Source organism: Saccopteryx leptura, chromosome 6 (genome assembly GCF_036850995.1).
Source record: "Saccopteryx leptura isolate mSacLep1 chromosome 6, mSacLep1_pri_phased_curated, whole genome shotgun sequence".
Classification (NCBI taxonomy): domain Eukaryota; kingdom Metazoa; phylum Chordata; class Mammalia; order Chiroptera; family Emballonuridae; genus Saccopteryx; species Saccopteryx leptura.
Genome location: NC_089508.1, coordinates 83,772,927 through 83,797,296, shown reverse-complemented (window position 1 = coordinate 83,797,296; position 24,370 = coordinate 83,772,927). Strand labels below are relative to the sequence as shown.

At 44.7% G+C, this 24,370-nt stretch overlaps 1 protein-coding gene across 8 annotated transcripts in view; it reads right to left on the bottom strand.

The window, feature by feature from the left end:
* The window catches only part of MEIS2 (Meis homeobox 2), a 205,901-nt gene extending 199,156 nt beyond the window's left edge, over positions 1–6,745 (bottom strand). For 4 of the 8 annotated variants that reach the window (XM_066343990.1, XM_066343989.1, XM_066343985.1 and 1 more), the window contains exons 1-5: positions 5,078–5,233; positions 3,576–3,808; positions 1,869–2,010; positions 1,070–1,120; positions 37–87 (exon numbers count right to left, since the gene is read on the bottom strand). In XM_066343990.1, coding sequence (XP_066200087.1) covers positions 37–87; positions 1,070–1,120; positions 1,869–2,010; positions 3,576–3,808; positions 5,078–5,089 — 489 coding nt within the window. In that variant the 5' untranslated portion in view covers positions 5,090–5,233. Of the gene's footprint in view, positions 1–36; positions 88–1,069; positions 1,121–1,868; positions 2,011–2,553; positions 2,775–3,575; positions 3,809–4,506; positions 5,055–5,077; positions 5,234–6,601 lie in introns of those variants that run through there. The other 4 variants (XM_066343986.1, XM_066343984.1, XM_066343988.1 and 1 more) reach the window with 4 other exon arrangements.
* Positions 6,746–24,370: the final 17,625 nt, after the last annotated feature.

The window sequence follows — 24,370 nt, the reverse complement described above, 5'->3', positions numbered from 1 at the left end:
AGTCTACATCAGAGCAGAGTGTCATTTCCTGCTTACCTTTTCTAACTCCAAAAGATGAAACCTTAGTACTTGTATTGCTTGTATCATCTGAAAGAAAAGTTCAGAGTGTGGAGTTAAGACTCTGTGACTTGGGGGTGGGGGTGGTGAGGGGAGCAGGCTGGGGAGAAGAAGCAGGCAAGGAAGTGGCCAGGCAAAACCTATCCTTGAAGAAATAGAAAAATCAAGTGACTACTGATCAGCTCTGCCTCATTGCCCACGGGGTAGCAATCTGAGTCAACCTGAGCCGAAGCATTTAATATCTTTGCCCCTGATGTTCAGTAAGCTTTTTGTAAGGTCGGCTTTCCTAGGGCCAGGCCTTCTTTCTGCGCTTGAGCCCTCTTTAACCGTCCCCTCTCTCGACCTCAGGCCAAAAAAAAAAAAAAAAAAAAAAAAAGTTGCTTCTCTGGAGAGAAAGCTTTTTAGAACAGCACACCCAGTGAAATCCGTCCTTACTAAAGAAGGAAATACTCAAGATGAATGGTGAGGCAGAGTCTTTGAAAGCGGATTTAAGTACTTTTAATATTGAAATCGTGCAAATTAGCAAAATAATCGCACCTAAAAGTGGCCTGCGCCGGCCTGCCCCTCACTCCCCCACTTCCCCGACCCGCCTTCTGCCGCGCCTCACTTCCTTCGGGCTAGCTGCCCCGGGCTCCCCGCCTGCCCCGGGCTCCCCGCCTGCCCCGGGCTCCCCGCCTGCCCCGGGCTCCACCGCCTGCCCCGGCAAGCAGAGGAAACAACTCCCTGCTCGCAGCCTCACTCCTGGGGCCGAGACCTGGGGCTCGCACCCTGCCCCGGCGCTCGGCGCTGCGCCCCCGCGGGCGGCCTCCCCGGGCCCCGCTCTCCCGGACGCCCACCCCGCCCCTCGCTGCCACCGCCCTGGCGGGGGCTCCAGGCCAGTCCCTTCCTCCGTGTCCCCTGCAGCTTCAAAGGAGGGCTCTGCTGGAGCTCCCCGGAGTTCGGGAGAAAGTGGGTGCTTCGGGGCAAGGGAGGGGACCCAGACTGGAGAAAGACAAGAAACAGTGAGCCTTACCAAATTGTCCAGCTCTGGATTTGAGGAAAAAAGTGGCTTTTCGGCGCGAACCTATAAGAAGCAGGGAAAGTCAGCATGAATTACCACTCCATTTAAGAGAGAGAGAGAAAAAACACAAATAAAAACCCCCTGTCACCGACTAATCCGTAATGTGTGCGTGAGGACGGTGGAGAGACAGTGCAGGGAGGAGGACAGGGACTTGGGTAAAACATCATATATACGTGAAACAAGTTAGTGCCTTAAATGAGTGGGGTCAGCTGAAAAAGACTCAAGGCCTTCTAGTCCTGGCCTCAAGAAAGGGCTCCCTGGAGCCGCTGAACTGTGGCCGGATACTCGGGGCAACGCTCTGGACCCCGAGTTCTCCTGTATCTTGGCGTCCAAGGGGCCGGGGCTTTCCGCCTCCCTCACCTCCGCGCCCCGCGCCGACCGCCGGGAGAGGCGCCCAGCTTCCTTCCCTCCCGGGCACTTTCGGGTCCCTAACCGCCCCCCGTCCCCAATTCTCGTTCAAGTAGCTGCAGGCGGGGGAAAAGGCCAAGCCCCAGATTAGGAGCAGGTCAGTTTTAATTCGAGGGTCGAGCCCCTGTACTCCTGTCTGGGGGGGAAAACAAACACCCATATTTATCTCCGTTTCCAGTTCGCCTCCAGGCTCAGGGATGGGGAGGAGGCGCAGAGCGAGGACTGGGCCGGAGGAACAGATCGGGTGTCCCTGCCTTTTCCTCCTCTTTCATGTAAAGCTCCGAGGGAAGGGGAGGGGGGGAGATAGGGCTGCAGAAGGGTGAGTGGGTCAAGAAGGTTGGACCTGCTTGGCGAAGACCGCGATGTCCTCGTTGAAGGAGTCGGAGGAGCAGACGTCTCCGCCGGCCACTCCGGGTTCCCGGGGAGTGCAGGTCGCCAGCTCGCACTTCTCAAAGACCAGAGCTAACAGAGGAAACAACGGGTGCCTAACGGGCAGCGCCACGCAGAGACACACACACGGAGACGGGGTGCAGAGGGGAAGGAGCAAGAACTGTAATCAACAAGTTTGGAGGGTTCGGATTCCTTCTTTAATACAACAGGCACGCATCACACTTCACAACCCTTCCTCAGCCAGCCGAGCCTAGGCCAGAAACAGAAAGGAAAAACGGCCTGGCTCTTTCCCTCAGCTCAGAAGTCCCTCAGATCTGCTGGGAGAAGACCCTGGCCCCTTAAGTCCGCCGAGTAAAAAGAGCCTCAGTTGGAGCGTAATGAAACGTCCAAGAGGCTCAGGCAGCCTGGAGCCTGGAGCAGATCCAGACCCACTCCCCACGCTACGGAGGCCGCCGAACCAACTCCTGAGACCCAGCCCCGACCTCCCAAGAAACGAACACCCTGTTAACACAAAAATCGCCTTAATTCCGCATTTTCGTGAGAATTTCAGAGAAGGCCGAAGCCTACACCTCATACACACTCGAGGTTGTATTTCCTAAACCGGAGAGAGGGCTCTTCTAACCCCTTCGCTCCCTTGCCTTATAAACTTGTTTGCTCTACTTCTAGTAAAGCCCGGGTATGGGGGCCAAAATAATAGGAATCTTAAACGCTGAGAAGCTTCCTTCCAAAGACACATTTCTCCAGCAGGCTAAAATAAATAAATCGAGTGTTAAAACTTGGAAGTGTGCGTGCGCGTCTGCCCTTTGTGTTCCTCCGGGCGGTTCAGCTACACTTCGGGATGCTTGCGGCCTCTGGCTTCAGGCTCAACTGCTGTTGACGGACTGTCCCCTCCCCTCTGCATCCCGCAGCCTCCCCCCCCCCCCCCCCTCAGCTGGGAGAGACCGAACGGTACACGTTTGGACCATGCAGCCCCATTCCTCACCGAGGGTTCTCAGAACATAAAATAATTTCCACCTCGCTCCCTCCCTCGCCCCAAGAGCAGCTCTCCCTGCGAGCAGAAGCCCCTTCCACCCCGCTGCACTTCAAGGTCTGCCCCCTTTATTTACAGAGAATTAAGAAGTGGGTGATTAGGACTTCCTGGCCGACAGAAGCAGCCCTGATCCCAGCTCAAGCTGCATTTAGTGACTCCCAGACTCTCCGTAGGAAACACAAGAGAGAAAAAGTTGCTTCTCAACCGCAGGAAACTTTCTCTTCCGTCAAGGCCTCTGTTAGGGGGCCTGGGAGGACCAGCTCTGCGTCCTTTGGCCAGGAATCCTGTCCTTGGGGAAAAGGCCCTGGCAAGACTCTGAAGACTCAGTCATTCCAGGCTGTGGGGTCCGGAGTGACAGGGCCATGGGGGTGGAGGAAGCCATACCTTCTGGGGACTTACACTTAAGGGGCAGAAAAATAGGCTCCCTGCACTGTCCTTTCTTAAGGCACTGGTCCCCCCTTCTCCAAGCAGAAGTAACTCCCCACTTAGTCGTCCACCCCTTCAACCCCCCCCCCCCGACAAACACACACTCGAATACACACACACACACACACACACACACACACACACACACACACACACACACACACACTACGCCGGGTTGGGAGGGGCGTGGGGTGGGGAGGTTACCCATAGATCGCGTCCTTGTCCCGCTTCAAGGCGTCGTTGACAGCGGATCCCATACTGGCGGGCATGACATTGGGGTGTGGGGCGTGCGCGCCGTAGTGCTGCGTGGCGTGGAGTGGCGGCCCGTGGTTCAGGTGGTGAACCGGGGGTATCGGCCGCGGCGCGTGAGGGTCTCCGTACATGGAAGCAGGCACCCCTACTCCGTCCATCCCGCCGTAATGGGGTAGCTCATCGTACTGTCAGAGTCCGGCAAAGGGTGGTGGGCACAGGAGGTGAAGGAAAGCGAGGAGGGCCGAGGGGGGATAGAAGAAGAAACAAGAAGGAGAGAGCAAGGAAAGAAGTGGGAAAGGAATAGAGATGAGAGAGGGAGAACCGCGAAGAGCAGATGAGAGAGGAGGGGGGAACCAGGAGGGGGGGCGAGAGGGAGAGAGGGAGAGAGAGAGGAGGGAGGGGGGAGAAGAAAATAAAAATAAAAACAAGTCAGAAAGGAGAAAAGTACCGAGCACGACTTGAACACACAGAAACCAAACCAGCCGAAACAACGGAGTTGAAAGTTGGGAAAAATGTCTTTAAATTTTAAAATGAAAAAGTCTGAACCAGGAGCAGCGTCTAGAGCAGGGAGAAGGGGCGGTGAGGCTGAGGACCGAGAGGGCGCCGGGAGGTCCCGCTCCGGCCAGAGCCAGCAGAACCGTAGCGAGCCAACCGCGGGAGAAGTGGAGTTAGTGTGAGGAGGAAGCCCCGGATCCCACCCCTCACCCCCCTTCGCCTCCTCCAGAGAATCCAATAAATCAAAAGGCGAAATGAAACAAAATAAAGAGAAGAAAAACGCTAATAATCAGGACGAAAACGCAGAGGACGAGGGAAGACTGGGGCCAGTGCCTCCCCCGGGGCAGGGAACGGAGGGTGGGGGTGGGGGGAATAACGTGAAAGTTACCAGAAACATTATTTAGCAGCTGATTCCCTGCGTCCTTGTCAATTTCAGAGACAAAACAAGCAGCCCAGGCTAGTCTAGGCGGCGGCGCAGCGGCTGCGGCAGCGCAGCCCCAGCGGCGGCCCCGGCGGCGGCGGCGGCGGCAGCTCCTACGCAGCCGGTGCCTGCCCCGAGCCGCGGGAGCAGCGGCAGCAGCGGCGCGGCAGCGGCAGCGGCGGCAGCAGGAGAGCCGGGGGAATCGCGCTGCTGGGGTACAAGCTGGAGCGAGGCGAAAGCGTGTAACAATTGCACACGCACACACACCACTCACTCGCACTCGCCGCCCGCCCGCTCGCACAGCTCTGGAACACGCGCGCCCAGACACGCACACACGCACGCACACACACTCGCACACACGCAGAGGCACGGGGGGGAAAGAAGCCGATGAATAATTTTGCTGCTATTTTTTTAAATACTGGCCGCCATCATCAAGCAGCGAGCAGCAGCAGCAGCGTTGAAGGGAGAGGAAGCATCGGGACAGGCCCCTCTTAGGAGAGGATTTATATCTAGGTAAGTGTTGGAGATTTAAACCTACCCTTTGCGCCATCAGTCTGCGCTCCAATAAACTCCTGGATGTGTCGTATATTTAATATCCCAGTCCGGATAAGAAAGTGATCTAGGCTGAAGATTCTTTTTTTTTTTTTTTTTTTTTTTTTTTTTTTTGTCCAAACCAAGGAGACTTCTCCCAATTCTCCAATATGTTTTTTTTTGTTTTTGTTTTTTTTTTTTGTTTTTTTTTTTTAGGGAAGAAAAAAAAAGCCCAAGCAAGACAACGAAGAGTTTTTTTTTTCTGTGATATTTCTTCTTTTTCTCTTTTTTCCTCTTCTTTCTCCTCCTCCTGATCTTCCTCCTCCTCCACCACCACCTCCTCCTCCCCCCTCCCCTCCTCCTCCTCTTCGGTCCTCCTTTCCCCCTCTTTCTCCTTTCTTCCCCTCAGTTGGAAAAAAAAAAAGAAAAAGAAGAAAAAGAAGAAAAAAATTGTCAAGCCCCTGAACTGAAGGTTACGAGAGGCCCGTCAGCAGCCCACATGTAACCGAACTGTCGTGTTCCATGGCTTTTTGCCACTCCAGCTGTCAATCAAAGCCCGGAATGTCAAGGTAGTGAATGAATGATGGTTGATGATGATGAAGAGGAGGAATCTTTCAGACCTGTTTTTTTCTTCCAGTAAAACTCCGCGAGGGATTTCTGTTTCTTGAATTTTTCCTACCCCCTCCCCCTCTCTTTTAGCTTTGCCCCCGCAGTATCTATAATATGATCCTCTCTCTTTAAAGTATCGGTCAAAGAAAGAAGGGGGGGATCAAGAGAGGGAAAAAAAAAAGAATAGTTTGCAAAAATTGGACTTCCTCCCCCCCTTTCCTGGTAGGTATTTTGTCTCTCCCTCACTCTCTCTCTCTCTCTCTCTCTCTCGCTCGCTCTCTCTCTCGCGCGCCCTCTCTCTCACTCGCGCTCGCTTTCTCTCGCTCTCTTTCTCTCTGGGAGATGAGTGAGTGTCAGTAGGTGTTGGCAGGTTGGCTGCTGCCTGGTTTATAGAAGAGCCTCAGTTTGGCGGCGCGGGTCGGCGGCGGGAGAACGAAATGACGGAACCCGGAAGTCGTGGTGGCCATAGCCCGTCGTACGGCGGAGACACATCCCGAGAGTGGGGAGCGGGAGCGAGGAGGAGCGCGCCGCGCGGAGCCTCTGATATGCAGCGAGTGAGCTCGGACTGACCCGGCTGGGGCGGGGGGGTGGGGGGGAGACAGGGGGCGGGAGGGGGAGGGGAGGCAGGAGCAGAGCAAACCAGAGCAAATCAGCAAGCCTTCTGCTCCGCGGGGACGGAACGGGGGTAGGGGAGGGGGTGGGGAAGAGGGAAGAGGGGGAGAGACCGAGAGAGAGAGAGAGAGAGAGAGAGAGAGAGAGTTTGTGTACGCGCGCGCGCGCGAGCGAGGAAAGAGGGAGAGAGAGCGAGAGAGAGAAAGAGAATGAAGAGGACAGGGAGAGCGCAGAGAGGAAAACTGCAGAAAACCACAGGGAAAGTACGGTACAGGCTCGGATCTTTTAATTTTTTAAAAAAGAAACTTACTTCTAGTTTATTTTTCCATCACTCCAGGCTCATGCCTAACGGGGTCGTGTTGGGGACGTTAGGCATGGCGCTCTTGCTTTTGTTCCTTTTAATTCCGCGGGCCCCTTCTCTTCTGCCAGCCGATTACCGCGCCCCGAAGGCTTTCAGCTAATATCCAGGGGCAGCCGGCTCTGGAGACAGTACCACCGTCGGGCTTGAGGTTTTGTTTTGTTTTCTTTTCTTTTAAATGGCACTTTCTTCCCTGTGCAGATCCAGGACCCTTGTCAGCATTCATTTCTTTTCCAGGACAAGAAGAAACCAGCTTAACTCAGAGAGCACTCCCTCCGAGCGTTGCGGACAAGGGCCACCCTGGAGAGTCTTTGGGGGCCGCGGTGGAATCGTGTGGGAGGAAATGGGGAGGGAGTCGTTTGGATTTTTGATGTCTGGTTTCGCAGAGGCTGTGTGTGTGTGTGTGTGTGTGTGTGTGTGTGTGTGTGCGCGCGCGCGCGCGCGTGCTCGCGCCTCCAAACTGGATCTCCCTTAGAGCTGGGAAGCAAGAACGGGAGAAAGGGAAGAGAGGATGTCAAACGAGGAGGATTGGCCGGCACTCCCCGCCCATCTTTGTGTGGTCACCCGGGGCGCAGAGGTTTCGGCTCTGTAACTGCGGCTAATTAATGGCTGTGTTAATTACACTGGGCAGTTTCGCGGATCGGGAATATAGGGTCGACTCGGAAAGAACTTTTCCAAGAAGGAAAAGGAGGAGAGTGCAGGGGAGACAAGGTAACTATCCCACACCATTTGTGTAGAAAGTAGTTCTGACCGGTGTCTCATCCAATCGCTGGCGGGAGCTGCGCCCAGCCTCACCTCCTAGCCCCGGGTTTCCCAGCGGCCGCGCGTCAATCACTCTGAGTCCGAGCTGGGGGCGGGGCTACGGTCACCGAGCGCGCGCAACTCACCAGACCCCGCCACCTTCTCCTCTGCCCAGCAGCCTGGCCTTGCGCTAGGAGCAAGCCGTCTTCCCAACTCCTCGCTCTCGCCTGCGTTTATAGTCCCCCTTTCAGAGAATTGAAAACAGACTGTTCCTCAACAGCCATCTCTCCTCTCCAATTTTGAACCCTCTGGAGAGTAGAAAGTAGCATTTCTACCGGCAGCTTTAACCTGATTTGACTTCCTGGGAGATTGGGGGGTGGGGCGGTGGGAACGCAGTGAGAGAAGTGAGAATAAAATACTGTGGTGTGTGTGTGTGTGTGTGTGTGTGTGTGTGTGTGTGTGTGTGTGTGTGTGTGAGAGAGAGAGAGAGAGAGAGAGAGAGAGAGAGAGAGAGAGAGAGAAGAGAGAATATCAGAATAATTGAGAGAAGAGTGTGGGGCTTTCTTGGGCCGCCTTTTTATCTTCTCTCTTTCACTGTAAGATTCTTTCCGTCTACTCTACACCAACTAGGCTTAGATCGCAGCCTGCAGACTTCCAAGTGGAGTTGGAGAAATTTGGCCTCATTTTAATAGGGCTGGGGAAAGAGAGCCGGAGGTCAATAAAGCCCTCCAAAAATGATGAATGATTGAGCACCTGTGATGATGATAGTGATTACCAGGGCAATTAAACAGTTTGATTAAATGAGCCATCATAACCATGATGTCTGCGGGAAATCGGCCCTCACATATAAAGATAGCGTGGAAGGCCTGGCAGAAGCAAAGGTAGTGCGACGCCAGGGAGCGTCGGCTGAGGACCTCGAGGTACTTGCCAGGGTCTCCTGAACAGGGACGGCCGGGACGCGGAGCTTTGGGAAGGAGAATTTAGCCCAGGTTTTCAGCCACATTTTTGCCCGGCTTCAAGCCTTCAAAAGCCTGCGGGTATGAAACTTGCAGGTTGGGAGAAGTGTTCTTGCCCCTCCACTTCATTTATTTCCTAGAAGAAACTCCAAGACTAAAAGCATCCTTCTTGTTTGTTGCTGAGTTGCTCGAGGACATATAAGAAAAGGTGAGTAGCAAAGAAAAGAAGAGCAAAAGAAAAGAAAAAGTTGACTTCTATAATTTTATTTCAAGCGACAGTTACGCGAATTCAGTTTAGCCGGGGCGGGAAGGATGAGGGCGGGGGGGGGGGGGATCAATTTGTTCTTGCTGCGGAGCGTTCCGACTTTGCAGAGAGGTCTTGATATTGGTGGATCCAAGTTTCCCGTGAAGCGTCGCTACAGGAGAAGTTTATGCTCAGTTTCTACTCTTCTATATTTTTTCACTTTTGCGTATTTGTTGTCGTCAAATGAGATTATTGTTGTTTTAAATATGTAGTAAGCGACAATTACTTCTGTTTTTAAAAGAGAAACTCAATTTTCTTGATAAATGCTCCTTTTGTAAGCACTGACTTAGAACTGAACCTCCGCATTGCACAGTTCAAAGATTCAACGTTCTGCTTCTTTTACTACCGCTGGTTTTTTCATAGTGGTACTGTGGAGTTAGCATCCTTACAACCTCTATTTAGAAAAACTGCACTAGTATTACAAATAGGAATAACGATGAGCAAGCCTCTTTTTTATTTTGAGGCAATGCATCCGTAAAAACAGCTCAGACTGATAGATGGTTTCTATGTTTTCAAGCAGTTTTAAGCTAATAATGGGTTACATGTGATAATCTTGGATTTTACAAAAGAAAAAAGTTTAAAATCTATTTTCATGTATTTTCAGCCTTTGGAAGGTGCAGAAGGTGTTTTAATTTGGGAACCTCTCTCCCTCTCTCTCTCTCTCTCTCTCTCTCTCTCATATATTCGGTAACTTTTCCATTTTATCGAATACATTAAAGCAAACAACAGGGACAATCTGGTTTGATGTAGGAGGGAGAGAGAAAAGGACATTTTAAGATAGTGTTACAGAAAAACCCAATCTTTAACTCTGAGGACTTCAGTTAAGAAGTGTCAGAGTGTTAAAAGTAACGCCCTACTGAAGGAGAATCTGTGGCGTTTAAAAATTCACCAATTGCCTAAGGGGAGAACCCCGAATTTCTTGCAATTTAAAGAGATTTCACTTACTTAGTTGCATGCTACTTATGAAATTGTTAGTTTAAATAGCATCACAGTGTGATGGATTACACACAGCATCAAGTTGGAAGTGATTCCGGGTGTTGGTTCTTGGGCAATCTGGTCAATTCAAAGGACTATTTTAAACACCAACTTGATGATGTTTTAGATAGCTGAAAAACGTTTAAGAACTTCCTGGTCTCCCCCCTCCCTCAAATTTGCAGTCCGATAGAAGCGATTGAAAAGCAGTAGAGTGCGAACACTTTCTGATTTCTAGGCTGATAGTACGTTGCTGATGCTCTATTCTCAGCCGCCCTACCCTCACCAAGGCTGTGAAGCTCATCTGCTCTCCAACGTGCGGGTCGAAGGAAAAGTAGGTGGGGCAGGCCTCGGCGACTGGCTCGAGATGGGGGTCGCAGGAGGCGGCACACACCTCCGTCAACAGTGAGCTCCTTTTGCCCAGGCTGGAAATGGTTTTAACAGGCGGTAAAATTTCATCTTGCGGTGTCAAATTGGGGTCATTTTGGGGTTAGAGTTCTCAGTGTCCAAGAGGAGCTGTCCAGCTGCGTGGGGACTCATTAACTGCAAAAGATCTGTTTCAGTAAAAACAATTCAAAGACAATCAGAAGGCTAAAGACCCTCTACAAATCGCATTTTACAAGTGCCCCAGAACAAATATGGATGCTGAAACCTATTTCTTCAGAATCCCAAATCATCTACTTAGCTGTGGAGTGGGGGTGGGAGCACTGCATAAAGAGAGAGAGAGGGAGAGAGAGAGGTGAAAAGGAGAAGAACTGATGGGGTGGGATGAATGGGAAGGGGAATTTGGCCTCTCAAATTTAAGAGTCTGTTTTTAATCACTTCTCTTTTTATTGAAGCATCCTAAGACTTTTGAAAACTGCTTTTTTCTATTTTCCTTTTCTTTTTTTTTTTGTCTCAACGTGCTATTATAGATAAGTCAGGATTTTAAAAGAATAATTGAATCCTGAGAATAGTTACTTAGTTTAAAGGGCATTGGCTTTATGGAGAGTATTTAATTTGAAATGAATTTAACAAACTTAGATTCTCTTTTTAGATGAATTTATAATTTGTGCACTTTCCTTAAGAAGACTGTGCCTGTTTCTTTTCACCTTTTTTTTTTTTTCTCTAGAAAGTTATAGGTCCTCAGCACAGACAACTCCAAAGACCTCAGATCTGTGAGATCCAAAGTGTTAGTTGATCTGTGTATTAAAATTACTGGATTTAAATCTTTTTTTGTCTTCTTACAGTTAGAACAATTGATGCTTTGCTAGTGGAGCAAATAAATCCAACCTTAATCTTATTTGTATCTTTAGTTATAATGTTCTGAATTGAGGTATTTTGCACTAAGCAGATTTTGGGAGGGGGGACTCTAGAAGGTGAATTTTCATTTGTGGAAGTTCTGTTTGCTGGTTTGGAAGAAAGATATTATTACTTTGGTTAAAAAAATTCCTTCAGGTAAAAGGCAATTAAAAATGAGAAACTAGGTGTGTAAGATGCCAGAGGTTTTAGAATAAAACCAAATCATTACTTTAAAGTATTATTTGAAAGAAGTGCACTTTTTTTTTTTTTGCATTACTGACCTGAGCAAATAAAAAGGATCAAAATAGTTTATTCTTCTCCACTCTATCTCTGGACTCCACCTCTGCACTAGGTCTTCTTTCTTCTTCTGCTTCACTGTCCTTTGCATTCTGCGTGCAACAGTGAATTTTTGTTAACTAGATCTCCAAGTTTCCCAGAGTGTGTATAAATTGTTATTCAAAGGGTTTGATAGTGGCCCTGCTAAAATAACCCTGAGTCCATCATCACTGGGACAAAGGCAGAGGGGCTTTCTTCTGCTCTAGACCTGCTGCCTGACAGTTGGAATTTTTGACATATAGTTTTATTTGGCGTTTCCAATAACGTATTTGTCTCTCCCTTCCCACGCCCTTGCAGCTATCTATTTAAAAACATCTCTTCTCTAGAAACCTCAGCTCATCCTTGTGAACTGCTTTTGATCCTCTCTGAAGTGTAGCCAGCAGCTCAGAAAGTTTGACGAGGGAGAATTCCACTTCTTTACCTGTTAACTTTGCTAACTTGCTTCCTAATTAGTATTAAGAGAGGGAAGGGGACCTTTGTTTGTTTGTTTGTTTGTTTTGGTCATTTCCCCACTTAGGCGTTCTACAATATATCCCCCATGCCCAATTCATAACAATAGAGCACCCCACAGTTTATTTTCCTAAATAAGATAGAGTGGAATCATTGCACTTTCTTTTATTTTACTTTCTTATTTCTCCCGATTTTAGAGGCTTCACCCTCTCTCAAAAGGCAAGTATTTCAATAAATAGCCCTCTAGCGCTATCTGGCGGGGCTCCAAGCGCTACGTGCGCTAACACTCAAGTCTCTGGCTCCTTCCCGCGCTTGCTTGCTTCCTTCCTTCCTTCCTTCCTTCCTTCCTTCCTTCCTCCCTCCCTCCCTCCCTTCCTCCCTCCCTCCCTCCCTTCCTCCCTCCCTCCCTCTTTTCCTCCCTCCCTCTCTCCCTCCTTCCCCTTCTCTCTTTCCCTCTCCTTCTTTCTCCTGTCTCTTCCTCTATTGTAATCCCGTCCCACTTTCCCACTCTTGCTGCCCCTTCTCCAGCTTCCATCCATACTTCCAGAGCCAACGACTTGAAACGACCCCACCAGAGACGGATACCCACGGAACTGGGTGATGTTCTTTAGGGGTCCCATCTTCACTCAGTGTGGGTCACTTTGCCTTTGATTAGCATCTTAATGTTGCTGAACGTGTTGCTTTAGTCTCAGCGTCTGAGCTGGCGGTAGTTTGGAGGGGCTTAAAACTCTATTTTTGAAGTTCGGAGGAAAGAAATCAGACACTGGCATCCCGGCTGGTGGAGCCCAGCTAAGTTATAGGTGAAGAGGACGAGTCTCAGTGTGGGTGTGAGGAAGGGTCGGGGTTTCACAGGGGTGGAAATAGCGCCACTCAACGACGACCCTCAGGAGAGAGCAGGAGGGGGAGGGTTCCTGCCTCCCCCACACCCCCTCCAGGCCAGAGCTCAGGATCCGTACCTCACAATGGACTGCTCAAGTTTCTGTCTTGGGCCTGTTCAGAATTTCTTTTTCTTTTAAAATATGAGCTAGCTTTAGCCTCCCTGCCTCTCCCTACCTCAACCACCACTAACACATCAAATTTGGAGAGGTGTGGGCGGAAAGTGGAAGTAAAGAAGCTCAATGGAAACCCCACAGGGCAAAGTAGAGAAAGCCAACTCTAAGGGACTTCTGAACGCACGCGTGAGGATGCGGTACCCTCCAGCATCCGAGCTCCTTTCCCGCAGAGATTTTGTCTTCTTTCTTATTTGTGGCTCAAAAAGAGAAAAAAGAGAGGGGGGGGGGGAGGAAAGAAGAAGGAAGAAAAAAAGAAAAGAGAGAAAAATAGAAAAGAAAAACTAGGTCAAAAATCTTTAAGGGTGTGTGGAGAGTAACCACAAGGGGATGGAGCAAAGGAGTGATTCAACTCGACCGAGAGCTTTAGATGCTCTAATATCCACCCGCCCACACACACACTGAACCCGAGAGTGCTCTCACTCTTCATCCCTTTGAGCAAATTTCTTTCATCCAGTTCTTGCAACAGAGGAAAGGATATGGGGCCCGAGGGAGAATTAGACTCATACAACTTTGTGTTTGCAAATTTTAAAATTTCGTTTTGACCTTGCAAAGTAAAAGTGAGAACCATATGCCTAATACAGACCCAGTCTGTGACTACTTGAAGTGAGGGGACTTCAGCCTGCAGTGCCTATGATCACCAGGCAAAAACCTCTTTCTAATTCTGAAATCCTCCTTACTACCTCCAATCTAAACAACAGAATAGAAAGGTGGGGGAGGGGAGGAGGATGACACAACCACAGGGTTTGTTCCCCAAGAATCTCGCCATCACCCGCATGCTGAAGGAAGAAAACACAGTTCGGGTGTAATTAATTTGAGGACTATTATTGGATCATCATTAGATAAGGTGCAAATAATTGCAGCCCATTTTTTCTTAAAATTGACCAGCCAGAGTGATAGATCGATTTGGAGTAAAAAAAAATGATGTATCAAAACATCAATGTCGATTATTTGAAATATTGTAGTCGAATTTTTTTATTGCTTCATCGGTTAAGTGTCTGAAAGTGTAGTGTTCAAACATATATTTATGTTGTCAATACTGTCAGAACTGTCAGTTTTACTATTCTGGATTTGTACTACACTTCGAATTTACTCATTTACATAAAATGCCCACCTAGGATTCCCCCACCCTCACCTCATCTTCCTCTTTCCTCCCATCTCTGGAAAATCCGTGTCAGTTTCTTCAAAGGATTCAGCAATCTTTGCCTAAGCTAAAATGTGCACTGCCTCTATCACTTAATTTTCCACATCGGATTACATGTCTTTTTTTTTTTTTTTTTTTACCATTTGTAACTTTCAAAGGGTGCCTTCCTCCTTTCTTCTCAACTCTGCCTATTCCAACCTTTTCTTTGAAATTGCATTGTAGCACTTGGGCAGCCTCAGGTTTAAACATCCACATCTCAGCTCCAAATAAATCATTTAGGTAGAAAAAAAACAACAGAAAAACCGGACTTCACTCTACCTCCTTGGCCGCTCTGATGTAAACTGCCTGGGCTACATTGGACAGACGTTCTGGCACGTGTCAGGGCTCATCATCAAATTACCTGGAATATTTAAAATGAATTTGGAAATATAATTATTTTTTTCTTTTTTTCCCCTTAAAAGCCGTGACAGGAGAGAAAGAAATATTACAAAGAAATGAAAAGTTTTACCTTTAAAACCTTTGAACTCAGTCAAAAGACAAAAGTTGAAAACAGAATTGACAGTTTTAATTCCACCCATTTTCACCCGGCACATCCGATCAGAAGCACCAGGGTGGACGGGGAAGTCTGACAGAAAACTTGAATCCACTGAATCCTAAATTTTTAGGATAATCCCTATCTTAAAAAATCACTGAGAAATTAAAGACACTGATTGAAACACAAACATCCTATTGCTCCAGCTTTCTGTCTAGACGAATTGAAATGTATACATTTACATTCTGCCTAATTTTATGCTTCCCCACCCCCTAGGATTTCTTCCAAGACTGATAAGGACGGGGCCACTTCTGGACGAGTCATGGAAATGTGTTTTCATTTTCATAACACTGAATCACTTTAAAAAAGTAAATCTTTTAATGTATTTAAATAAATCTTTTTGGGACATTAATAGAAGTCACACATACAAAGATAACTTGGCTTTATGCCTTCAATCCCAACATTAGAAAAGAAAAATCCAGAATCCAGCTGAGAGGGTTGTTCACAGCCACCCTGGCCTGAAAAAAAAAAAAAAAAAAAAAAGGCAAAAGAAAGTTTCCTGCGTGCATCTATATGTCTTTGTGCGCACATGTAGAAACATCTCCCAGTGTGTGTTTGCATGTTACCTCCCTCCTGCCACACACTCGAAGGCACGAGCATCCAGGGATCGCCCCCAGAGAACTGTGTTTACTTAGTTTTTTTTTAAAAATCTCTTCACCATGTATGACAAGTGTTACTTCAAGGAATTCATCGGCCTTACATAGATACTTCCAGTTTTGCCCTAATAATCTGCAGAAGAGAAGTGCCATCACTTCAACATTCCAAGGTGTTGCGGAAGCCAGAGAAGGGGAGAGTGGCTGCAACGCTTAATTACAGGTGGGGAGGGAGGGGCGCGAGGCGGGGACCGAGGGAGGAACAGTGAGAAAGGTCCCTCACTGTTTATCTGGCAAAAACTACGGATCCTCTCGGCAAATATTTGGGAAAGGTATGGTAGCTTTTTTTTTTTTTTTGTAATGCCTTTGGGGAGAAGTGATACCCTTGGGTAACAATTAGCTCAGACAATAAAAATAATTGGAAAAATGAGTTGGAATTTCTGAGTTTTTAATTACGTTTAATTTTGTGCTAAACTGTAAAATTACGAATGCCCCTCAATTAAACCCTCTCCTCTTGTAAAGCGTTTAACAACAATTATTCCTTAATCAGTCTGAATGTGAGTCACAAATGATGCTTTTCCACATCAAAAGGACATCTTTCCGACGTTACCTTTTAGTCATAAGTAAGAGGATTAATTCCTATAATTAGAGGGATAAATATGTGCATAAATACATCTCTCACTCCTTGAAAAAAGAAAAATCACTTTCACTCTGCATGAGACGTGGCCGGCTCCGGTCTGGTAAGGCGTTTTAATTGTCCGCCTTTGCCCGACACCCCTTAGCTGGCGGGCGACTGGAACCGGAGACGCGGACGCGGAGCGCAGACCCCCAGAGGGACACAGAGGAGCACATGTTTACACAGAAACGAACACGGGTCAGGCAGGAGGTACAAAGTTCGGGGTCCGAAGACACCCCCCCCCCCAATTCCAATGTAGTCTTCCCAAGACAGTAATTGCTCCCCGTCCTTGTCCCCGCCCAGAGTGGCGAGAGCGGCCTCTTCCTCTCAGTCCCCTAGTCCAGAAGAGCGGGGTCTCTGCCCTAAGCCCAAGCTTCGGGTTGACTCTTCAGGCTACAAATAAAAATTGAGCATGACCTTTTAAAACTCCTGTGTGAATATCTCATTTACCTAATGACTTTATGTCACCTAGGAAGAAGGTCAATTTCCTCTTAACCTTTCCGCCGCTGCTGCAGTAAGCAGTCTTCCCTAATCAATGGTGGCTGGAATAATCAATTCCCATTTTATGATCGCTGACAAACTCCCTCTCTGGGCGGGGTGTCAGCGCGGCGGGGCTCTCTCCGGCCGGGACAGAGGTCTCTCTGGGTACGCCCAGCTCCGCCCGGCGCCAGAGGAAGCTGCTCTCTCTTCCGTCGAGTTCAGAGACCTTGGCAAACTTCCCAACCCCCAACCGCCGGCGTGACTTCTGAGTTGTCACTAATCCAAACCTGATATTCACCAGAGCTCCTTCGATCACCGACAACGCTCCCCGCTGCTGCTGGGCCTCCCACCCGCCCCTCCTCAGCGTGTTTTTATTTCAAAGTCTGCAGGCGGGGATTGCCCCGACCCGAAGGAGCGTGTGTGTGGGGGGGGGGGGGGGGGGGGGGAGGGGAGGGGGGGGTGCGCGCGCGCGCGCGTGCGCGTGTGTTTTAGTTTCATTTACATTTTAAAAATTATTTTTGCCTTCTTCAGCGTGGATCTCAGGATCTCACAGCTCTTTCACTCTGTCTCAGCCAGGCTAACTTTGCATAAACAAAGCAACAACAGAAGCTCCGAGTGGGTGGATTCATGTGGATATGAAGTTAACTGGCAGAGTTTCTCTCTCTCTCTCTCTCTGTTTCCCCAACTCCTTTCCTTTCTCGCCTTTCACCTCTTCCACATCCCCTCCACAATACCCAGTTATCCTGAAAGATAGGCTTATTTAGTGCCACTTTGCTCCTATTTTCAATTCTACAGTATGGGGAAATTTACCAGGAAAACTGCTAAGTCAAAGCTAACTTGGAAGTGAGTTTGAGGTAAGTTCACCATTTCTGCATCTTTGGAGAGTCTAAATATGTGCCCCTTTCGCCTTCCAATCTCTCATAAAGTAGAAATTGACTTGTACACACACGGGGCTTGTTTGAGGAGAGGAACCTCTTAGCACTGGTTCACCCGCGGTCCCGGGAATTTCTTTCACCTCATTCCACCCTAACCCCATTTTCGCTTGCTACCAAGATATGATAAAGCTGCTGATGAGTATCAAACAATCTAAAAAACTGCTTAGCAAAGATTTAATGGTAAGAAAACCACTTTTCTTGGAAAATATGTCCTATACCCAGGCTTTATGGAGATTTCTTATGATAAACCAGTTAGTTAAAACCAAGCCTCAAACTAAATGTTTTTTCCTGAGAGTTGTCTCTCAGGCTATGCAGATAGCCTTTGAAAAAGCAGTTAAGAGGATCCTTTTCTTAACTCATAGCACCTTTTTACTTATGGGTAGACATTCTGCTAAAATGGAGAAGTGTGTTAAATAAAACAAAAATGTAACTATTCTACTTTAGATGGTGGAATAAGGGATAAATCATCAATTCTCCTGTAAAAAATCAAACAAAAAATGGTATTTGAGTTCAAGGTGAGGCATATCTGGACCAAACACTTACTGTTCACCCACAACAGCCTCCTCAAGTCCTGTTTGTAACGGAGATGGCTGATCACTCTAGCCTGCCTGAAACAGAACGTTTTCTTTCTGCCTTGGTCCTGAAGGTGCTAGTGCTGTGACCTCTGAGAGGCAGTGAGAACAGGCCAGGTGCAGGACCTGACCTGTGATGGGGTGGGACCAAGTTCCCAGTATATAGTTACTACTCTTCTTGCTTCATACCAGGAAGTATATTTGCAAGTCTAGTGAATTAGATTCTAGATTTAAATGGCATTGAGGGCTGGTTCAGCCCTGAGCTACAGTTTGTAACAACCTGGCTTGTAAAAGATTTATTTCATATTGCCAACAACTGACTTACTGACTTTCTGGGACCACAACTTGTTTGTAGGTCAGGAAGTGCTTGTAGGGGAACAGTTCTCCATTATTAAGAGTCCTGAGTAGGACTTTTATCTCTATTTGACATAGGAGCAGACAGATTGGGGATGGGCCCTTTGACCTCGGATAATTACTACAGTCTTCCCTCTTAAGCAAACTTAATTCTCACACAAGGAATAATTAACAACCTCTGACTATTCACTTTGAGAATTTCCTCCCTTTTTCTTAAGGGCCCTTGCAGGAATTTTGAAGAAGATGTCTAAAATATTAGTGTTTAGTTTCACTTCATTTAAACAACTTGCATTCTGCTCACTTCTTCCACAGTCTACTGGAACACGTTTAGCATAGTCTTGGGCTGTGTTCTAATTCTAGCATGTGAAATAGAAAAAATCCAATCATCGGTTTACTCCTCTCTTCATTCCCCACAGTACACACTAGGTTACTCTTTGGAAAAGAAACATCTTTTTAATTGTGCTTAATGTAGAAAGCATGTCAAGAGAAAGAGAATTTTTTTTTGTAATTAAAAAATGTTATTTTCTTTTTGTGACTGTCTAATGACTTAGTCTCTACCAGTGCCTCACTCAGGGCTATAAGTAAAAAATTACATGTCGGGATATAAACCATAAGTATAGGAACAGGAAGAAGGACCACATAGACCCACTAGCTTTTCAAAGATGACTGAAGTCCCTGTAAGGCTCATGCCTTAAATGGAAAGACATGTCTTTTAAGCATCTCTAAGGGAAACGGTTAAATCGGATCACATCTGAGGCCATTTCTAACCCCAGGAAGATAAAAAGGGACTCTGGTCTAAGGAGCAATCAGGAACCCGGGCTCTGGACCTGACAGAAAGGGGTTGAATTTTGGTGCTGTTCCATGCTAACTGTGTAATCTTAAGTAAGCCACTTAACCTCTTTGAACATCAGTAATCCCATATATAAAATCAGGATAACTACACTTAATGTTACTGGGTATCCTCTGCTGGCCCCTCCAGACCCATTCTTCCTTATTCCCAACCTGCTCTGTGGTTTTAGATGCTGGTATGGATGCTTTCAGAGTGCTGCCTGGGTCCTTGCTTCCTGCTGGGTTTGTCTAGAAGAATGGGTAGAGTGAGGTCCGAGTACTGATTCCAGGGTCTCTATGGGCTGGTGGCACGCCATTTGAGGCCCCAGCAGCCCTCCTCACTGAGCTCTCTAGGTTCATGTAACCACTTCCCTCTCCATTACTAGCCTTGTGGCTCTGCACTATCCCTTGTGGTTTCCTAACACCACTATTCACACCTATTTAATATAGTTCCTTTATGAAGCACTCTTCAAATTACACAATTTGGTATGCACCATCTGTTTCCTGCTGGACCCTGACTGATGAACTTTATAAACTTATCTGGAAGATTCAAATTAAATGAGATAATGTATATAAAGCACAAAGCACAGTTCCTTGCACATAGGAAAGGCTTAATAAACATAACTTGTAGTTACTTTTGAATAGTTATTATCTTCTATAACCTCCTGATTTTATATATGAGGAAATGGAGGCCCAGCAGTTAAGGTATGAATTCAAAGTCTAATTAATTCAAGACAAGTAACAACCCTGGGACCAAGTCCCTGGATTAGCAGCTCTCACTTCACTGCTTTTTCCACAACAGCTTATTGAGCAAGACAGAAGGGAAAAGAAGGAAATCCTTTTGTTCTCGATGTTGGAAAAAGGGTCAGATGAGTAGAGGCAGAGGTGCAGGAGATAATACGCATCATTCCATGTGGTGTTGAATTTGTGTCTGCTAGATGATTGCTGAAATAAAGCACATATTGCAATTTGGAATTCAGTGATTTCACTAAGAATAGAATAGGTATGTTACAGGAGAACCAATGTATGCTTGACAGGTTAAAAACAAATTTGTGAACACATAATTGGAAGTTTTACCAGGGGGCATCATAATGTTTCTAAGACATATCATGTATACCCAAATTAATTTTCTAATAAAGACTGATATTTGGATTAGCAGTGCAGATTAAGTATGAACAGTATAATTCTTTAGTGTATGCTACCTGCTAGGAACTCATGTAGAACCTGAACACCAAATTCCTGCCCACAGACATTCTGCAACTTGATAATACTAACAATGTGATGGAAACCATTAATTCCAAACTCATTCAATAATTCAGACAAGTTTTATAAAGCTTGTAATACTCTCCAGGAACTCCACAGATGCTAATATATTAATTAAATATAGTCTCTGTTTCAGTGGGTTCACAGAGTGAAACAGAGGTAGGTGTATCAACAGATTTTGATGTAAACAAAGGTAGGATTATGCCTAGGTTATGATGGGTGTCTTGTAGAGGTTGAGAGGAGGCAGGAACATTGAGAGAAGATGCTTTTCTGGGTTAAAACTGAGTCTTAGCAAAGAGAAGTCTGTCTCAGTCCAATTGCATTTTAGCCTTCCAGACTCTTCCAAATTGATGATGGTTTATTAATATTTAGCTCTTACTGATATAAATATTAGCAATAAAACAAAAAAAAACCCCACCCCACATGTATTACACTTTACTGTGACAGGTTGGCTGAGATATATGTGGAAACTTAGAAAAATTTAAATAATGTTTCTTGTGGTGACTGGAATGTGTGACAGGAGAAGGGTACATTGAAAAGATGATGTTTTACACAGACTCTTTGGAAAATGTTACCTTCAAAGAAGATTGCTTAAATGTACTTTCCCAGTTAGGTCTCATTTATATCATGAGTTAGACCAGGCTTATTTAAGATGTAAATAGATGCTTTGAAAAATGAGTTGGGCCCTATGCATGGAGAAGAAAGTAGGGTCATTTATCTCAGAACCCAGGATGCATTTATATACAATTGGACATACTAATAAATATAACACGACTTAAACAGGTTATTTCTACCTATTCATCACAAAGTTGGCCATTTGCATCTCAATTGTAATTGACAAATATGATGCCTAAGTACAACTTACTTTACCGTGGTAATGCTGATAATTATTTGTCTCTTGTTTTTTAACTGTGGCTTATTGTCATTCAAGTTGCTCTTGTCCACTGACCTTGATCATCTTCCCGTTTCACTCTTTTTTTTTTTTTTTTTACCTCCATAAGCCAAAATTTATCCCTATTCACATTAAGTGTGTGTGTAGGTGTGTGTATGCATATATCTGCATTTTAGACATAAATTATAGCTACACTTGAAACTTAAAATTACTTTTATGATCTCAGATAAAGATATTGGTTTTTTCTTTTTCTTTCTTTGTTTCTTTCTTTTGCCTATCATATCTTTATATTCTATTAAAATAAACTATTCTTTCTGTATTAAGAGCCTCATTTTGACTTCTGGTTTCTTGATAACTTTGGCAAATCCATTAGTCACATTTTTATATACTTGAATTTCACCCAGTTTAAAACATTAAGAAATGTATCTTTATTTTTTTCCTTTTTAGATATAATATATACTCATTAAAGATGATTTGATAAGGTGAAAAAAAGATAAAAGAAAAAACCCCCACCCATAGACAAAGTATCCAAACCCAGTTACTGTCAAAATTTTCATGTTCTCTTTTCTTTATTTCTATGTGTAGTTCCTTTTATGTAGTTGTAATTGCACTTTGCACAAAATTTGCATTCTAGTTAAACATTTGAATTCTTTATGACCATCAATCTAGATGTGATTTTCTTAGAATGGACATAGATCAAAGTGTATGAATCTATTTAAGTCAACATCCAAAACCTCTCTTGATTTTTGAACTTTTTATCATGACTATAATAATTTCCATCTTAATTCTTAATCATTTTCTGTTCCTCTGGCTGAATAATCAACTTTAAAAAAATATTTACTTATTGAGGCAACACTGGTTAAAAACATTATGTAAAATTTATTATAACATTATAATACAATATCTGTATATTCTAATGTGTGCTCGCCACCTGAAGTCTAGTCTCCTTCCATCACCATATATTTGAATGGTCAGCTTTTGAGGGAAGAAGTCACATACAATTCATACTCATGCTCTGCCCTTCAGCCAGCCTCCTGAAGTTAAGGTTCTGTGACAACTCCTTCCTTTGACAATAACTCACTCTCTTCTATAACTTCCTCTCCCTTTCTCTTCCTTTTTCTTTTCCTTTTCTCCTTTTCTTCCATCTCTACAAACCACTCAGAAACCCCTAACCACTCACCCCTCTCATTCTCAGGCAACTTCACTTCCTTCTTCCCTGAGACCAAGGATTTCTGGTATGAGCTTTTAAATATTTTCTTTTTCTTATCTGTTATGTCCTGTTTTTTGATCATAACATTACTCTGTTTTTAAGAATGAGCACTACTATCTTTTTACTTTATGCTTAGTAAATTATTTGTTACAGACACAAGCATATCTGTAACATATTTGGTTGTTAAAAAGAATAATAATAAGAAAAAATATTTGTGAGCTAGCTACTAAACTTAGGGAGGGGAACATTTATACTCATGTGTTTCTTCCTTTTCACCCTTCTGCTTCTTTTACCTGGGCTAACTACTATCCTGAATTTTTAAAAATAGTTATTTTGTATGCAAATATTTCTGAACTTCATATATTTTACATAAACTATATAAATCATAGACAATAACAATATATGATTAACATATATCTATATTCTATATAGTTGTATTGTATGTACATGTATTCCTGTTCAAAATTTTTAAAAATGGTATTATACTCAATGTAGTCTTTCTGGATTGTATTTTTTCATTCAGCATTACATTTTTAAGATTGATTTTTTTATGTGTGTAGTTCATTTCTTTTTATTCCTGCTTGATATATCTTTGAGTAAATATTTGTTTTATTTTACAGATTGTTACTATTTTAAAAAAATTTTATTTATTGATTTTAGTAAGAGAGGAAGGGAGAGAAAGAGACAAGAACATTGATCTATTCTTATATGTGCCCTGACAGGGGATCAGCCAGAAACCTCTGTGCTTCAGAACAATGCTCTAACAAACTGAGCTATCCAGCCAGGGCAATAATCGCCATTGCTATTATTATAGAGATTTTTGCTTGTAAGTATTCTGATATGTGTCTCTTGATGTTTATGTGCAAAGAATTTTCTAAATTCAGAATATAAACCTAGTAGTGAATTGTCAGATATTTTGGTGTGCAAATATTTAATTTTCCAAGATAACATGAATTATTTTCTAGTGATTGTATTGATTTTTACTCCTGCTTGTTATATGTTAGATATCCAATTATCCACATTCTCTCTAACATCTGGTAATTTTGTTTTTATTTAAAATGTGTCTTGGCCTGACCTGTGGTGGCGCATGGATAAAGCGTAGACCTGGAACACTGAGGTCGCTGGTTCAAAACCCTGGGCTTGCCTGGTCAAGGCACAAATGGGAGTTGATGCTTCCTGCTCTTTCCTTCCCCTCTAAAAATGAATGAAGTCTAACAAAATTGTGTTTTGAAGAACAGAAGTTTGAAATATTATTGTAGTTTAACTTATCAACATGTTCTCTTATGCCTTGTGAATTTTGTGTGTCTTGTTTAAAATGTTCTTTCATATTCTAAAGTTTTAGTTTTTAAGGTAAAATTCTTTAATAAATTTGATTTTTTGTACTTAATTCTTTAACCAATGGAAATTGATTTTTGAGTGCAGGGTGAAGTAAGAATCCATTTTCATTTTCTCTGTGTGGAAAACCCACATCTCAACTCTGTTACTTCCCAGTGGTCTTTAGTCCATCTCTCTCATATATCAATTTGTCTATAAATTACTAGAGCTTCAATGTAGGTAATGACAGTTCTCAGAAAATGACAGTTTTATTTCTTTTTTTCTAATTCTATGATTTAAATGCTTTCTTTTTCCACCTTTCCCTTCTTTTTCTCTTCCTTGTGCCTCCGCCTGCACTCTATGCTCCCATTTCTCCTTTTGTTTTTATTGCCTTTTCTAACAACACATCTTCAGGAGAATGTTGAAAAGAAGCAGTTTTAAATAGTGGGTATCATTATCTTATTCCTAATTTAAACATGTTTTAGCATTTTCTCATGAAGAATGCTATTTACTATAATTAATTAATAATAACCTTTATCAGATTAAGCAAGTGTTTTTTCCCTCATGCCTCATTTTCTAGGATACTTTTTGGAAAATATATGTTTGTTAAATTTTACTGAGTGATGTTTCTATAAGTAATGTGATTATTTTTTTCCCTTTGCTCTGTTACTGTGGGAACTTTGTTTTATAGTTTTTATAATATTAGACTTTAAAATTTTGTTTTTGTTTATTGATTTTTAGAAAGAGAGGAAGAGAGAGAGAGAGATAGAGAAGCATCA